A 19,551-nucleotide genomic window follows, 5' to 3' on the forward strand; every position below is an offset into this window, starting at 1 on the left:
TTGATCCTATTTTGCAAGTCACCTATACCAATTTATACAGTCTATTCATTCCATATATCATAGTAATGATCCAGAGCACAGCTAATAATTATTTGCTTCCTAGAAAAATGGACAATTTATAAGATCATAAGAGTGTTGTGCCAAAGTTCCCTTTTTAATGTCATGACCCAGTTTCTCCAATTGTCCTATTTAGTTATTCTGCCTCAGGTTATAACCTTTCCCTCTTAATGTTTGATGAGATAAAGGTCTACCTCAGTTGCTCTGCTCCAAAACCCCTCTTAATCATTCCCTCTTAAATGGTTGATGAGATGAAGGTTTTATATCTTTAGATTATAGACATTCCTTCTTAATGTTTGACAGGATAAAGGTTTATCCATTTTAGATGTCATTAGAATATCAGTAACTTCCCTCCATTGTATCATCCTAGGCGCCTCCCCCACCATTAGATTATCCCCACCTAGGTATCTCCCCCATTATGTCACTATTCTTGTTATACTATAAAAAAGCTTGCTGTCCCAGTCCTCAGGGTTGGATTCTTTGAGATGATACTCTCTTCCAACCCTGGGACTAAGATCCATCTGGTCCCAGTATCTCTCTCTCCATTTAATAAACTATTGAATTGGTCTCTAACCTCTGTCTTGCTTAGTTTCTTTGGCATTACAAGAGCATAGATTTAAAGCAAGAAGCTTTCTTAGAATTTAGATTCCTAGATTCTTAGAATCTAAATAAAAGCAATCATTTTACAAAAGAAAAAAGTATACTAACGTGTGCAAAGTGCTTTCGTCTTTCTTAACTGATCCTCATAACAATTGTGTTGTGTCATTGTTATCCTCATTTACAAAAGACAAAATCAAGATTAAGAGTGAAGTGACTTGCCTCGGATGATATAGTGAGTATTTAAGTTTCTTTTTGAAACATAGTTTTCCTGACTAAATGTACATCCATATCAGTGGATAGTCTCTAACGCTAAAGAAATGAAATGATTTGCTGATAATTATGTAATAAATAGTACAATTCCAATCTCTCATCTCTGTCTCTCTTTCCTCTCTTTCCTCTCCTCCTTCCCACCTTCCTACATGTTTTTCCTCTCCTTGCTTTTCTTTCTTTCCTTCCTTTCCTCTAAATTGATTCTGGAAATTTTATTACTAGGTCATTTTGTAAATATATGACATTTATAGGTTATTTGTCCTAGAGAACAGATGAGACAGTGAGACTGATTTCTTGTCTAGATACCTACAGACTAGTTCCATAAAATGTGGTCCAACAGTTTCTCCTACTGAAATAACAGGAGCAAAGAAGTGGTTTTCCTTCCATTTGAGAAGGACTAAAAATTGCTAGAAATGGTCTTTTTCCCATTGGGCCCTATAATTGCTGACCTGGCTGTCACTGCTTGTTTTTTGAGCAAGACAGAGTTATGCAGGCACAGCCAGGAAAGTTTGATGGATGTTGGTAGCTTGTCAACAAGCCAGCTAAAAAGGGGCCTTACTGAATAAAAGATGCAAAGCTGAAATCCCCAAGTGAACCGAGAAAATCTCATGTTTGGGCACCAGATGACACCCAAGTCTTTTTTCTCACATCCAAGTTATCCAGTACTTAGAACTGACAAGAGAAGGGATTGATTTGCCTGAGACAATTAGTCCCAGTTGGACACACTGCCCATTCACAGGAAACATGATATTTCAATAAGATTGCTGAGGGGTGAGATACCCTAACAGCGAGGGAGGTCCCCAAATCCTTGTTGCAGGTTTAGCGAGAGAATTTGCAGTACCAATCTCTAAGCAAGGTTTGGCAAAAATGATTTTATTTTCACAGAGCAGCTCTTTCTCTCAGTGGACCACTTTCTAATTAGGAAGATAACAAAGATTGGAATACAGAGTTTTGATTTTATTTAGTCTTCTATGGTTTGGGGCTAGGGCGTGATTGAAGGGCAAATTTTCCACATCAATAAGAGTGATGATTGTTTCCTTTGCCAAAGTGATTTCCAGATCAATTGGAGGTGGGAGTTTCCTATAGGAACCAAGTAGAATGTTCCAGAGGCTGGGAGGGTTTGAGATTCAGGGTTTTTCCAAACCAGGCCCACTTCCCCAAAGATTAGGGGGACATAGAGCCCTATTACATCAAGATTACATGTTGAAAACTATCTTATTGTAGAAGAAAAACAATTATTCACACCATGAATTTTCAGAGAAGAATCCGGGTTTTTAATTAGCAATTTTCAAACCTCAAAGATTTCCAAGTGCAGCTTAGTTGTGGATAGTCTCCAACAAGTTCAGCCACACACTCTTACCTGATTGTAAACTCACTGTGACTATATATGAACTATCCAAAGCACAGATATTTTTAAATATATTCTAGAAATCTCCTAAGAATAATAATTTTTCTAAAAAGAATTGTAACTTCTATTTCTGACATTAAAAGAAAAGAGACGGGGTGGGAGTGAGAAGAGAGAGAAAATAACATAAGGGAAAAAGAAGGGAAAACAAGTTCTAATTCAAGAGTTCCTTATAATGTAATGCCTGAGAAACTGAGGCAAGATAGAGATTAAAGAGTTTTTAATATTTTATTTGAAAGGGAGGGATTTACTGGGACCAAATGGATCCTTGGTTTGGTCCCAGGGCTGAATGAGACTAGCGTTTCCGAGAATCCAGCAACCAATGTCAGATACAGAGATTCTTTTATAGAGTAACAAGAACGGTGACATAATGAGGGAGGCACCTGGGGTGAGGATGACATTATGGGGGGAGGCACCTGATATTCTTATTAATTGGGATGGAGAGCGGTACCTGATATTCTAATGATGTCTAAGATATAAGATCTTTATCCTATCAAACATTCTGATGATTAAGAGGGAAGGGTGGTGTTATAGGATTGAACAGAACAATTAGGAACTGAGGCAGAACAATTTAGGGAAACTGAATCAGGACAATAAAAAGGAACTGTGGCACAACAATAAGATACTTTCTTGTTTTTTATGGTTTTAAATGTTAAGTCACAACTTTCCCCTTCCTTGATTAATAGATTTTTTAAATTTGTACAAATAAATTTGAAATTTTATATTGCATAGAAGGGAAACAGGTAGTCAGCACTTTCAATTACACATGTAATAATCATGAAAGTAAAAAACTTTTCTTAAAAATAGATCTACAAACTCAAGCATAATAGCTGAAGTTGTTCATTGTTCTTCCCCTCTTCAGACATTAACTTGCTGATTTAGCTCAGACATTCATTTTTACCTTTAAGAGGGCATTGATATAGAATTGTTTCTACCACATTCTTACTTGACATCACTGGGACCTTCAATCACATCCCTTGAGATACTGGCTTTGGAGGGAAGTCTGAATATTCATTGATCCTGAATATCATGTGCAGAATCTTCCTTTACTTCTATTATTCTGCAACCTCTTTCTAAGTCCACTGAGTTCAAATCTTCCATCCAAAACAAATCATACTGGCATCTAGTTTATTCTCCCTCACTCCTCAAGAAAATTCCATATCTGACTCAACATTTTCGATTTCTGTCCAAATCCTAATATTAAACTAAGAAAATATTTTTATTGATGTTCGCTCATTCTGTATCTTCCTATTTCCTTAGTTGAATTATACTTTATGACCCACTTCTTATCTCCACTTCAGATCCATCCTGTTTTCACTATTACTGGCATATGTTCCATTTCATTAAACAATAGTTATATTTCTCTCTCTAATCACAAATCATTCAATTTTTATATTTTTACCTCATTGACTGGTTGACATCATTACACATGTTTTGATTAATAAATTAGAACTAGTAGTTGCAAATTAGTATTCAATTTTCATATAAAGATTACTAATTAATAATATACCTATGTATAAAAAACATTAATTTGTAGTAAATCATACATTCTTTGTTGCAAATTTTACTGTGGAACTTTGTTCTAGATGGTGCATAAGGAAAAACAACAAGTAACTTTAATGAAGGTTTTGAAAATTAATGAAATCAAAACAATATGCAGGCATAAAGACAAAGGAAAGATAGTAGAAAGAACACTGAACTTGAAAACACACAGCATTCTTTGTATCCTTCTTCAGCCACTTACTCCTGGTGTCAACTAGATAAAGTCACTGAAACCTCTACATTTGGCTTCAGAAAACGAAGGCTTTGAGCTAGATAACTTTTGAGATTCTCCTCCTTCTAGCTCTATGATACTATGAAATTTTTGTAGACTGTCACTGTTACACAAGATGTTTGGCTTCAATATTCATTTTGCCAGTTATAAAATCAATATTTGTTATTTTTAAAATTACTCAAGTTTTTTTACATGATTATGGGGAAAAGTACTGATCTCACTATTCTCTTTTCATGCTTAGGGATATTGGGAATTGTAAGCTCAGGTAGTGATCAGGAAACAACTCATCATATATATTAATGAATGGTAGAATTTTTTTTTTTTCATTTTTACCTAGCACTGCAATCTAATCTGGTTTCCTAGACTTAGGTTCTTCAGAGCATTAACTAAACAGATGAAAAAAAACTCTTATTCCACTAAAACCAAAAGTGAGACTTGGGTTATTGAGAGTAGGCATATATGTATGCCTTTACTTCTATATTGAAGAGAATTAGGGAATTACTACATTCATACCAGGGCGAGGCATGTATGTATGCTTTTACTTCTATATTAAAGAGAATTGAGGAATTATACATTCATACCAGGGTGATGCAGTTAAATTAACACTATGCTTATTTATTTAAGCAGTATGAATACTTGCATTTTATCTCCTATTCTGCCATTAAATCATATTATGAGTCATATTATATATATATATGTGTGTGTGTGTGTGTGTATGTGTTTGTGTGTGTGTATTATATATATGTATATATATATATATATATATATATATATATATATATATGCTTCAGGTTTCTCATTTGTAAAATATGGAATAATATTAAACTATATCATCTCCCAATTTTTTTTAGACCCTACAGTATGATTTTCTAAGGTCAAATCCTTTGCAAAGGTCTTCACATCTTTTTAGAATGCCCAGCATGGTTACTCAGGTCTCCAAGTTTTTGCATATCTATAAACTACTTTCTTTGGTTTTCTTTGACAAGACCAGATGGCCCTCAGCACACAAGGGATGGAATTTATGATACTGTGGCCTCAACAATGTTTGACAAATGACCCTCGATGAGGAGAACAACAACAAAGAGGGACACTAGAAACATAGAATGACAGGAGATTTATGTGGAAGACCAGAACGAGATTTTAACAACACTGCTGATGAATTCCAAGTGACAGGACTTGTTAATAATTAACCATATAGGAGTACCAGGTCTGTGTGGGAAGAGGTAACCTGAGGTATAAAATGAAGCCTATAATTCTTAATGAGATTGGGGAGCATGACAGATCATTATAGCATATCAGAATTTATAATGCTTTTTAAAATTAATTAGCTCTTCAAGTATAAGGAAATTCAAATGAAGGAATTCTACATGGGATTCCTGGGATCAGAAGACTTAGAAATAAAAAAAGACCTTAGAGATCATCTGGTACAACCTCTTCATTTTACAGATTAAGAAACTGAGGTACAGAGAATTGTAGTGATTTCTTCAAGGCCATATGGGGAGCAAAATGAGGGCTGGGATTTAAGGCCCTATTTAAGCAAAAACAAATAAATAAAAAAAAATTTAAAGGAACTGGAATTAGAATTATTAAACCTAACTTCAGATTTCAGAGCTGACATTTGTTTCTTTGTATTACCTTAGGTAAGTCACCAAACTTTTCTAGATTTCTGTGACTCAAATATGAAGGCTGGGATAGGGAGAGGAGATAGATGATGATGATAGGAAGTACATTTGAAAATACAAAGCCTGAAACCAAGATTAGAAGGAAAACAGAAATCTGAGAAACAACTTTTATTACCAGTGTTTCTGATAAAAGCTCATTTTAAAAATATAGAGAGAATTGAGTCAAATTTATAATAATAAAAGTCATTTCACAATAGGTAAACAGTCAAAGGATATGAACAAGCCATCTACAATCATAAGAAAAATCTTCTTAAGTCACAATTGATTAGGAAAATGAAATATCACTTCAAAGAACCACCCAATACCTACATGATTAATTAAGATGACAGAAAAAGAAAATGATAACTATTGAAGAAAATGTGGGAAAAGTGGAACACTAATGCACTGTTGGTTGAGTTGTGAACTTAATCGCTCATTCTAGAGATCAAGTTGGAACTGTGCCCAAAGGAGTATAAAATTGTGCATATCCTTTGATCTACTAATATCATTACTAACTCTGTATCCCAAAGAGATTATTAAAAATGGGAAAAGACCCATATGTACAAAAATATAGCATCTCTTTTTGTGGTGACAAAGAATTGGAAAATGAATGTAGTAGAATACCATTGTGTTATAGACATGATGAGCAGATGGATTTCAGAGAAAACTGGAATGATTTAAATGAACTGATGATGAGTGAAATGAGTAGAACACTGCACACAGTAACAGTAATATTGTGTGATGATTAACTTTGATAGACTTAACTCTTCTTAGCAATACAATGATCTAAAACAATTACAAAATACCTATGATGGAAAATGCTGGCCAAATCTAGAGAAATAATTATAGAGTTTCAATGCAGATTAAAGTATACTATTTTTACTTGTTTTCCTTAGTTCTTCCTTTTACAACACTTCTGATGCAGAAATATGTTTACTATGATTGTGTATATATACATAGCTTATATAAGATTGCTTGCCATCTTAGGGAAGGGAAAAGGAAGAGAGGAAGTGAGAAAGAAAAAATGGAAATCAAAATCTTATAAAAGTTGATATTAAAAACTATCTTCACATTTATTGGAAAAAAATAAAATACTATTAAAAAAGAAAATATGATTCCAATTTAAGAATCTAAAAGTCAAAGACTTTCTGAATACTAATACCTACATTATAAAAAGAATTTCTTCAAGAAGAAAGACAGTGAATGCTAGTTAAGGTGAGGATTGTACAATACCAAAATAAAGTTATATTATATATATGAAATAATTTAAAGTTCATGAAATAAATGATTTCTGACAAGAAAGTAATTTCAGATCACTGGATTATTAGAGGTCAAAATTAATAATAAAATTTAGAAGCAAAAGTATTGTAGATAATAGTGCTAGTCCTAAGTCAGAAAGTCCTGAGTTTAAATCCAGCCTCATTTGCTTAGCTATGTGATCCAGGGCAAGTCACTTAACTTATTTTGCATCAGTTTTCTCATTTGTCTTAATTACATCTCTTTCCCAGGTGTGAAAATCAAATGAGATCACAAATGCTTAGTACAGTACAGTACAGGAATAATGGTCATTATTATTTATGAAAAATCAATATGAAAAGCACACAGAACATACATCATTTTCCTACTGAGTTTTAACCATGAAAAACAAAGGTCATAGCCCAAAAGGATCAAGAAACTCTGTTTTACAATAAATAGTTGATCTCCTTACCAATGGAATAAGGTGATACCAAGTATAAAACTTCTTTGGATTGGAAAACATTAGAAGATGATAGTGAAAGAAGTGAAAAACAATATATGCAATATTAACACACAAAATAGAAAAAAATTAGCAAAAGGGAAATTGACACTACAGGAAGTTTGCCATAAATTTAAATTAATCCAGCCATTGTAAGAAAATTTATGATGAAAATGGAAAGAAGATAAATAAACTAATAAAATGGAGCAGATATTCAAGCATTTTAACAATCTGTTCTTACCATCAATGTCAGTAGAAACAAACAAAAAATAATGATTTTAATAGCTTAGTACATGATGTGCTATATTAAAAAAGCAGAAATTGAACTTAGTAATATGAACTTAGGAATCATGTAAAGACCAAAACAACTCAACATGGAGTTGTACTAGAGGCAAAGCAATTCAGAAACATTATAGTTGGATGAGGTCACTGATAAAGATAAGATAAATTAAAAAAATAAAAAATAAAGATTCTGAGATATTCCAGAGGGATTCTACTTAAGACTTTTTTTCTTTTCTAAATTAATTCTAATTTATTATCATATCATTCAACTAGTTTTGAATCCACCTACCTAAATTGTTGTCTAACTCTATTTCCCTGTCTCTTATCTTTATGGATGGAGGGACTTTTTCAAATGATGTCTTGAAATTTAGACAAACTATGTTATACATTCTCATGATACATGAGGCCAGTAATTATGTCACAAAAATAAATGAGGTTAACCTTTTATGACATGATTTTGATGAGAGTCCAGTCTCTGGGATTACTGACTTAGTTTTCAGATATTCACAAATGTTCCACCTTTTTGTTAGGAAGCAAACTCAAACTCTTTAACACATAATTTTGTGTTATTTTGTTATTAAAACAAAAATCAAGGGGAAGGCAGTATTTTCTTTCATGTGGCATATTTTCTAAAGTCTCATTTATATTCAGCAATTTGTACTTTCAGTACCAGTGTAAAGCATGTCATTGTCATGTGACTTGGAATTATTGAGGTGTTGTCCAATTGTTTCTTTAATCATCATAGATTATAACTCCAAGGCTTTTTTAGTGTCCTTTCCAGACAAAGATCATTGTCTTCAGTAAAGAAAGCATACAAAATAATATTTGGGTAGTTTTACTTTGTAGCTATTATCTGCCTTTCTCTCATCCACTCTTGATGACTGACTATATTATTTTTTAATTATTTCTTTCCTTGATTACAGCTTAAAAGTCACATACATATAATTTATTTTGTCCTTAACAACATTATCAACCTCAGAACTTTTTAAGTATTATCACTTCTGACATAATCCCCAGAGGGTGCTGTCATGTTCTTTTATTCCTTTTCTACTACCTGACATTGTTTCTATATTCTACATGTTCTTTAAACAACTAACTTTGGCAATTACTTTGTTATATTTCTACAGGTTTCTTTAGTCCCTCACTTTCAATCTCATTGAAATTAATTTTTTTCTTCATAATTTAATTTGAGAATTTCCCATTACCTTAGGTTGACTTCATCTGTAAAATTTTAAACCATGGGATTCTGTTTATCTTTTATCAACCTTTTGAAATTTTCTTTTTTAAACTCTGCATTGCATATTAAATTGTACTAGGCTTTTCTTTCTTTTTTTACTGAGGCAGTTGGGGTTAAGTGACTTGCCCAGGGTCACACAGCCAGGAAGTATTAAATGTCTGAGGTCACATTTGAACTCAAGTTCTCCTAACTTCAGGGGTGGTGCCCTATCCACTGCACCACCTACGGCTACCCTAAGCTTTTCTTTTTTGTAAGAAACTTGAAGGTTCCTATAGTTTCTATTCCCTTCTTATTGGTCAAAATTGCATTTCAACAGGTTGTTTAACCTCCAGCATTTCAAGCATAAAAATAAGAATATCTTGACTAGAGAGAGGTGTTATGCCACAATTCCCTTTTAATGTCCTGACCCAGTTTCTCCATTGTCCTATTTAGTTACTCTGCCTCAGGTTATGACCTTTCCCTCTTAATGTTTGATGAGATAAAGGTTTTATATCTTTAGGTTATAATCATTCCTTCTTAATGTTTGACAGGAAAAAGCTCTTCATCCATTTTAAACATCATTAGAATATCAGTAACCTCACCAGTACCTCCCTCCATTAGGTTATCCCCATTCAGGTATCTCCCCCATTATGTCATTGTCCTTGTTATCCAATAAAAAATCTTGCTGTCTAATAGTTAGTGCTTGATTCTTTGAGATGATAGTCTCTTCCAGCCCTGGGACCACGTGGATCCATTTGGTCCCAATATATTTAATTTAATATAAATTAAATTTTTATTTAATATACTATTTAATAAACTATTAAATTGATCTCTAATCTCTGTCTTGCTCAGTTTTTCCAGCATAATAGAGGGCAAAAGAAGCAGAGGAAGAGATATAGAGACACTGAGAGATAGAGATAGAGAGACAGACTGCAGAATAAATTCATTTCAATAAACAGTTTCTGTAACTATATAGTGTTGTGATGTTAAGCATTTATTAGATATACGAAGAAGATTTTAAAAGTTACTGTAATACTGGAATTGGAGTTGATAAAAACCTTAATTAGGTGGTTATTTGATAGAGTAGAAAGAAGAATTGGGATAGAATTAACAGAATCTGACAGCTGATTATATGTAAGAAAGAAAGAATAACAATCCAATGCTGTGACTAAAATGATGGCGATAATCTCATTGATAATAGGGAATTTCAAGGATTAGTCATGTCTAACTTGGAGACAGATTGCTTAGTCAGCTTTCATTTGTATGTATGTCACAGTATGTTATCAATACTTACTATAAGAGCATCCATAGGCCTCCACCCTCATGCCTATCTTTCCATTTGGATTCCATTCCATTGGGACAAATCGGATGAATCGGGCTTTCACTGAGTGTAGCAATTTGTGAAGGACAATACTGTCAGCATTGGTGTTTCCTGAAAAAGTCTACAAGGAAAAAAAATCCCAGTTAACGTAGTATTACCTTGCCCCTAGTTTCATGTTGAGAGGTGCCCAAAAGAGAAATAATTCTCCTTAATCATTCCACATAAATTTGATTTTCCTTTTGTTTCTTATTTTAAATAGTTAATAGCTCACATATGGATTAAGCAAACATATTTATTGAACACAAATGATTTAATTCAATTCAACATATTTATTGAACATCTGGATATACAAAGATAGAAAGGAAACCACTCTAACAGAGTTTTCACTGTTCTAGAATAAAGATTGAGTAATTTGGATTCTTACCAGTTTATTTAGAAAAAAGTGGTATAGAAACAATTTTCAGTTTAATTCATACTTAATATCTCAATTAAAAACTAAGCCCCTGGCTAGGCCCTAGGCCCAATGAAAGATAATGTAATCACATGAGAAATGATCCATGTTCTTGAACAGCTAACAGACTATTTGGAGGAGAATTTTTCCACTTCTCTCTATTGTCCAAGTAGACATGAGGTATGTCTGTATCACCTTTTTGTATGTGTAATTGAACTATAATCAAGCTTTAATATTATTTACCCAAGACTTCTCTTTGTGTACATAAAGTCTGGAAAGATTCTAGTATAGTGCCTTGTATATATACAGTAAGCATTAAATGTCTATTTGTTGAATTTATTGAACTGAATTAATTTAGAATGTATAACTATTTAATAGTAGCCAAAATTTATTTTAACTCATTATATATAAAATTTCTTAAATGACTAAGCAAATTGGTAAGGGGTTTTTGTGACTTAGTAAGAAAAGAATAGGTGACATTTATATCATATTTTATAGTTTACAAAGTGCTTTTCTCACAGAAAACAATCTTTTGAGGTGTTTGTTTTATTTATTAACATTTACAAAGTAGAGATTAAAGCACTTGCCCAATATCAGAAATTTGTTTAGTGGGAAAGTTGAAGAATTGAGACCTGAGTTCATATTTTGCAAATCCAATGATTAAAAATTTTGTTTTTCTATGCTTTCCAAGTAAGCAGAAGAGACTAAGAAGTAGAAGAGACTTTAAAAAGTTAAGCAATATGCTCAAATTCACTTTCATTTTGTACAGTATGATCAAGACTTGAACCCAAATCTTATTCCAAATTGTTCACTGTTTCCCTTCTAACAAACTTCCTTTTGGCAGTTATATCATAGACATTATATCATACAGATAAATAAATTTATTTATTTATTTTTATGCTGTGATTTCATGGGTATAATATAATCTTAGTATGAAATATGGTACATCACTGTAGAGCAGTACTTCTAGAAGCTTAACTTTTTAAGAAAAAAGTTTTATGGATTTTTTTTTTTGTTTGTTTGTTTTTGTTTATTTTTTCCCTCTGGAGGCACCTAGAATTAAGAACAGCTTGGTGATACAGTAGTTAAATTACCACCAGCAGCCTGGAAGACTGCTGTTGTTTTTGTTGTTATTGTGTCTTACTTTTCCTGACCCCAATTAGTATTTTCTTGACAAAGATATTAGACTATTTTGCCATTTCCTTCTCTAGATCATTTTACATATGAGGAACTGAGACAAATAAGTTAAGTGATTTGCCTAGGATTACATAGCTAATAAGTGTCCTAGGCCAAATTTGAATTCATAAACATGGGTCTTCCTAATTCCAAGCTCAGTATTTTATCCATTGAATCATGTAAATGCATTTTCCTGAGTTCAAATATTACCTTAGACACTCAGTAGCTGCATGAACCTGGGCAAGTAACTTAATCTTAATTGTCTCAGTTTCCTCATCTGTAAAATGAGTTGGAGAAGGAAATAGCAAATCATCCCAGCATCCTTAAAGGGAAAAAAATGGAGACAAAAGAATTGGGCAGAACTGAAAAATGCCTGAACAATAATAATAACGTTCAGATTTAAGTGATTTGCACAGAGTTACATAGCCAGTGTGTATTAAAAGTGGGATTTGAACTCAGGTCTTTTAAAATTCAAGATCAGCATGCTACCCAGTACACAACACTTCATCTATGCTTATTACATAAGTGTGTATGTAAACAAAGTACTCTAAAGAAGTATGACTGAACAGCAGTTAGATGGCATAGATGATGGAGTACAGAGTCTGATGTCAGGAGGATATGAGTTCAAATATGACCTCAGACACTAAAGCTTCTTAGTGTGACCCTAGCCAAGTCACTTAACAATTGCCTCAGCAAAGTATGTGTGTGTGTGTGTGTGTGTGTGTGTGTGTGTAAATTATAATTGACAGTATTATATTTGCAAAAGTAGAAACATTGGATTTTATAATTATATAGAAATATGTGTATTTTTTAAATCACTCACTCAAATATTTATATGAACTGGATATTAGGCATTCTGTCTGTTACAGGGATGGCAAAGAAAAGGTATAATCTCTATGACAGTCCTAAAAAAAGTTACTCTCACAATAGAGAAAGGACTAATGTTATATGATGTGACTATAAAATTCATATTGTGTTTAGAGGAAAGAAGCATGAAAGACAAAATCATATAGAAAATTTGGGGAAAGGAAGTGGATCTATATTTGAATCTTAAAGACTGGATGAGATTTAGACAAACTTAAGGGAAATGAGGAGACTCTTCAAATTGAAAAACAGATAAAATTTATCTATAATTTGCCCTCCTTATTCTTAACTATGTTCCAATCAATCCTAGTAAGATTTTAATGGAACTCTGAGTTTGATTTCAATGTCATCAAAAGCTATGTCTTACCAATTTTATAATAAAAAAATACAGAAAAATTGTACTCAAAATGCACTCATGAAGAAAATTTGCACAAGTTGACAGAAAAAGAACATATTCTACAAATAAAAACACAGAAAACTTCACTCTAGTCATGCAACTCAATTAAGACCCACACAGAATAGACAGAATTCCTCAGACATTTCAGATTTAGTTATGGCACTCTGATTACTGTTTACAGAGTCAGGGGAAATAAGAGTAGACTATGCTGTGGGTTGAGCTTTCTGGATTAATGCTTTTTGTATTATTTGATGAATAATAGTAGAAAAAGCATTCAGTAAATAAAGCAATCTTAACTGTGAACAGAGAAACATATGTCACACAAAGAATTAGGTTTACAAATGAAAGTCAACTAAGTTACAAAATCTATCATATTCTCATAATGTCATAATGCTTATAAAAATATAAGTCACAGAAACCATTATGCCATGAAACATGGGTGTGGCCTCTCATATAAACGGAGGGGAAGAAGCATTTATTAATTGCCTATAATTTGCCTGTGCTAAACATTTGACAAACAAGATAGGGACTAATCTGATCCACTTTTTGCTGTTAAGAAAACTGAGGCAAATGGAGAGTAAGTGGAATGCCATGCATGGTTAATACTGTGTGTCCATTGTTACACAACTAATAAGTGTTTGAGGCTGCATTTCAACTCAAGTCTTCCTGATTCATTGCCAAGTTCTTTATTCACTTTGCCACAAAGCTTCCTGGAAGTAAGAGCTAGTAAGTGAAAACCACTATCCAGATACACACAGGAACAAGTTTAGGGATGGTTGAAAAGTTCGTCCCAATTCTCCAGATGATAAATTTATACCGCTTTTATTTTCAATATCACTTTTGTAGAGCAAGCAAAAAAAAAAAAATCAGGTTGTGTTTCTGAAGGTGAAATAAGTTGTATACATTTGTATAAAGGAAAACATCAAGTAGCAGATATAATCTGTTATTTGGTCCATTGAGAATATTAGGCCTAGACATAATCTAACGTCAATGATTTCTGGGAAAGAAATCATCATTTACAAATGAATTCAAAAGGCACAAATCTCATATTCAAAGACAGTCATCAACTGGTAGACTAATTCTTTCACTTCATATTTTATTCACAACTTTTCTTCCTTCCAGGCTATATTTTTCCTTCATATGCAACATTTGTTCACTAATTAGCAATAAAGACCTTTCCACTGAAGGTATAATAGTTTATTCCCAGAATGGACAAAAGAATGCTATCTTAGAGAGTCTCATGCAGTTTATGAAAACTACATGAAGCCATTCAAACTCTAAAAGATTTTGAGTTTACAAGGAGCTTTCTGCTTATGAAATGTTTCTATATGTATTATGTTTTGATTCACTGATGAGCAACCAAGAATTTGGCTGTATGAATTTTAATGTTCTCAATTTACAAATAAGGAGACTAAATTTCAAAGTCATTGACTTGATCAAGAAAACAAAGCAATAATTTTTAGAGCCAGGATTCAAATTAAAGCCCTCTGACACCAAGGCAGATATACTTCCTCTTAAAAAATGCTGCTTCTCTCTGAAGTCAGGAATATCCACTTGATATCTTTATACTCTAGATAACAAAATTTCCAAAATCTGTGCTACTGAAAATCTGCTAGGTAATAACCCTGAAATTAGACAAGCATTGCTACTGCAAAAAGACAATTAGATTCAGGAAGAAAGGAAGAAGAGATACAAGAGATGACCTATGGGATCAGACTGAGATAAATGTAGGAAGCAGGCTCTAGGGAGGGATAAAGGATCACTAGATCTGGAAACAGACTAGAACCCAACTTCACTTCTGAGGGAAATGTAGAAAACCATTGTTTTGTTTATAACATATATATATTTTGGTTTAGGGACAGGACCAGGATTAGGCATACTAAACAATAAACATATTTTCCAAGAAAATCCAATTATTTTAGCTTCAATCTGTATATTTCTGTATCTATGATAGTTTGTTTTTGTTTTTGTATTTTGTTTCCTTATGAAAGGTTTTTGTTTTTTTGTTTATTCTTTAAAACCCAGAATCCAAAGCATTGTGCTAGGAAAAGGAGGAAATTCAAATTTTAGATGAAATGTGGTTGGTTGTGGGCATAATTGAACTTACAGTTGAACACAATGATTGGCATATCACATAAACAAATTAGAGAAGAGTATCAACTGTATCTCTATCTCTTGCATAGCCTGTTGGAAAGTGTATGAGACCTGAAGGCAAGAACTAAATTTTGCTTCTAACACTTAATAGCTATATGACCCTAGTAAAGTTACTTATCACCATGTACCTCAGTTTTATTATTGTAAAATGAGGAAGTTGTAATCAATGGTCCATATACAAATGCATGTATTCATATACATATTCACACAGTGTTTTTACAAGAATAAATATAAAATAAATGAATACCAGGATAGTTTATGGAAGTAGGATGCTAATAGTTCTTTTCATACTTTAACTATCACTAAGAGCTAAAAAGGATCTCAGAGATTATCTAACCATCTCATTTTACAGATGAGAGTACAAACTAATAAAATAAAGTATCATGTCCAAAATTGGGTAGACTAAAATTTAAGTCTTTTGTCTCCTCCTCCAATGAATTACTTTGGTATAAAAATCACTTTAAGCCACATGTAAATCTAATATAGAAAATGCATTTTGAAAAAAAAAATGTATATTTTTAAAGTGTTGCCACATATAAAAACAAGCTTTATCCTCATGTTGTCATTTGAGAGGGAGACAGGGTAGGCTGTTGTTTCTCTTCTTTTCTATAGAGAAGGGATCAAAAGGCCTAGAAAGATTCACTGCTTTCCCCAGGTCTCACAGCAACTCACACTAGTTTTGAGATTAGAACTTAGATGTCTTTTAACTTTCAACAGAATGCTTTTCCCCATTCTAGCCTGACAGAATAATATAGAAATAACAAATGCACTTAGATGAAAAGAAACAAGTAGAGTTTATATAGGAAATTTATATGTAGAAGGGAGTTTGGATAATAAATAGAAAGAGGTCATCAGTCAGCACTAAGCTTCTTTGCCCTTTGACATTTTTCTATGACAATAAACAGTAAAACATAATGGAGAACATAATGGAGCTAATGTTTATCTTCCTTACTACTTTAATTGGCAAGTAATAGGCTAGGTATGAACCTTGACCATAAAGGGTGCTGGCATCACTACTTATAAATGGACAGAAAAATAAGCCAGTATTAACTACACTAAACAAGGCAGTGAAATTATCTGAATTGTAAATAACAGTACTGATAAGTAATGCATAAAATAGTTAACTTGGAGTCAAGAAATATGAAGTTCAAATTTTGCCTCTTATACTAAATATGAGAACGTAAGAAGGTCCCTTAAATTCTCTGATTTGTTTCTTCACCTATAAAATTGGGCACACTCTAGTAGTTGGATGATTGTGAGATAGGGATGAGCAAATCTGTGTAAAGAAAATACTTTATTCACTGGCCTCCATTCCCTGAGCCCAATGCAGGAAGCCTCATACAGATATCTATACTCAAAATCATGCAAATGAGATATTCTACTCTTGTGGAATCCAATCTACATTGGAAAAGGTTTTATTTATTATTTATTTTTTTAAAAAGCAATTTTGCCCAGTGATGCTTTTACCAGCATCCATGAAGCTCTGGAGCTGATAAGATCTGCTATTTAGAGAAAGGTGTTTAAAAAGTGATAAATGTATTGTCCTGACCCTGATTAGTAAGAAACTAAATGTTGTGAAGCAGGAGATCAACATATTGATGATAGAGATGGAAGTATCTGACAATAAATCTAAATTTGGTGCAAATGACATTTTAGGAGTGTCTCTAGCTGTTTGTAAGGCCAGAGATGCTGAGAAGATGTCTCCCTATATTGCCATATTGTTGACCTTGTAGGCAATGATGAAGTCATCCTGCCAGTTCCACCTTTGACATAAAGATTGGTAGCTTCCATACTTCCATAACCAACTGGCAACAAAGGAGTTCATGATCCTCCTAGTTAGAGAAGCAAATTTATCTTGCTTGATATTAAGCCTATATGGTACTCTCTAGATATATCTAGCTTTTTTACCTAACATGAATCCCTCCAAATATTGTTATCCATATTATATACTAAGTAACTTTATGTTAGTGGACATACTATCACACATTTAAAGAGATCTATTTAGTAAATATACCTAAACTCTGGTTCCATGATGTACCTAGAGTTTTCCTGAAGTTAGATGGAAGTGAAAGAAAAATATCACCATTTTGGGGTCACAACCCTAGGATAAAAGTCATCCTTTGTGAGTCTTTGATTTGGGGAACACTGTTGAATGGATAATTCTAGGAAGTTTGCAACAAGGATCTATTCCTTATGATAAAGAAGTTGGTCAGTAAATACTTCTTAAGCACTTAATATGTTAGAATTTTAACAAATTGATTAAGGAAACTCATAAAATTGTTCCAGGGCTTTTTTGATCAACTTCTGTAAAATAGTTATTAGGGTCTGCCTCAGAATAACACAAGTAGATAAAAGGTAGGATTTGTGATAAAGAAATGTGTTTTCACATTTTGCCTAACTGTGACTATGGACAAATTACTTAGTTTTTATTTACCTTCAAAAGATAAGGTTGTTTTTGAAATATTCTAATTTCTTTCCAGTCTCAAAACCCTATGATCATGTACACAAACACATACAGAGTTCTAATTTAGATCTATTCTCTTAGAGCTTAAAGAGCATAGGATAAAAAAGCTATGAGAGGCAAATTAAAAAGCAGGTACTTGCCTGATCTCTCCTCTAAAGACATATAAATAATATCCTAAAACAAATCCTGGAGTGGCAGAATCCCCCAAAAAGAATGGGGAGGAACAAATTTTTTATGACAACTTAAAAGTTTGGCAAGAAAGACCTGTTGCATCAGTGTGAAAGTGGAGTACAGTCTAGTGTGGGCTGTACCAGTGGAGATCAGGCCTAGCAAACTAGGAAAAGACCCTCTGCTCACACATAGTAAGATGGTCAGACAAATGGTTATAGAAAAATTACAGGAGTCTCTTTGCTAACACTGGTGTCAGATGTCTGTTGATTTGATTATACTCAGTTTTTGATTGCAGTCCTGGGTTGAAGAGGAGCACTGATGCAAGTGCAATAAGAACATTGCTCATAGTAACAGTAATATTATATGATGATCAACTGTGAATGACTTAGCTGTTCTAAAGCAATATAGTGATCCACAATAATTCTGAAGGAATTATTATGAAAAATGCTATCCAATACCAGAGAAAGAACTGATGGATTCTGTATACAAATTCTAAATTCAAATACAAATATATATATATTTTTTTACTTGCTTTGTTTTTCTTGGGTTTTTATTTTGGTCTATGCTTTCTTTTACAGTAAGATTCTGAACTAGACTGGAAAACAGAAATACAAAGACTATAAATAGTGAAGCCAAAAGAAAAAAACACATTGTGAGAGAAATATAATGTTTGGTCATGTTGAGGTTGAGATGTGAATAAAACATCCATGTTAAAGGGTCCTTTAGAATTCTGACTAACTAAGTCTTTGGTTTGGAAGAAGATTTGGGTTTGGAAATAAATCTCTGAACTTTTCTCCATAGATATCTGCATAGAAATGACAGTTGAAATTCCATTAAAAGTATTCACTTTGAAGAGGAAAGAAATGGCATTCAAAATATTTCTTACTATTTTAATTTTATCTATATTTTTATCTGTCTATCTAAACACACACACACACACACACACACGCACGCACACACATATCTATATGGTAGATAAAGTATACAGAGCATTGTGCTAGCTCTGAAAAGAGCTAAGATACATTTCATTTCCCAAAGGAACTCACAGTTTGGGTCAGAAGCAGAATGGATACAAAACAGTAACATTACCACTAAGGTTTCTTGAAACTTACAACATGTATTCTATGCATGTCTCATTCGCTCTCTCTTCTGCATGAAGTTTTTAAAATACATTTTAAAAATCTTAGCATATTTTTAAGTTTCAATAGCTTAAAATTGTGCTAACAATTTTGCAACATGCTATATATGAAGTACATGAAGATTTCACCTCCAAGTCTTCTTTTCTCCAAATAAACATCCCCACTTTCTGCTGCTCCTTGTGGATGGATTACTCCAATTCCCATTGGCATAATCTCAAGACTCTTCCCTTTCTTATTTGAGCTCCTTTGAACACTTGGGCTTATCAGTATTATATATAACATATATTCTAGAAGTGCTGTAACAATAGCAGAGAATAGTAGGATTGTCATCTCCATTATTCTTTTAATTCACTCTAAGAGCAAGTAAGGTTTTTTCACTAGTCATTTTAGGTCATTCATTCACATTGGGTTTGC

General features: G+C 32.9%; 1 protein-coding gene across 1 annotated transcript in view; it reads right to left on the reverse strand.

Annotated features, from left to right (window-relative positions):
- The window catches only part of CNTNAP5 (contactin associated protein family member 5), a 913,682-nt gene that overhangs the window by 527,980 nt on the left and 366,151 nt on the right, over window positions 1–19,551 (reverse strand). Inside the window, exon 4 of the mRNA XM_051985717.1 lies at window positions 10,295–10,442. Within this exon, the coding sequence (XP_051841677.1) occupies window positions 10,295–10,442 (148 nt within the window). The remainder of the gene's footprint in view (window positions 1–10,294; window positions 10,443–19,551) is intronic.

Source organism: Antechinus flavipes, chromosome 3, assembly GCF_016432865.1.
Source record: "Antechinus flavipes isolate AdamAnt ecotype Samford, QLD, Australia chromosome 3, AdamAnt_v2, whole genome shotgun sequence".
Taxonomy (NCBI): Eukaryota; Metazoa; Chordata; class Mammalia; order Dasyuromorphia; family Dasyuridae; genus Antechinus; species Antechinus flavipes.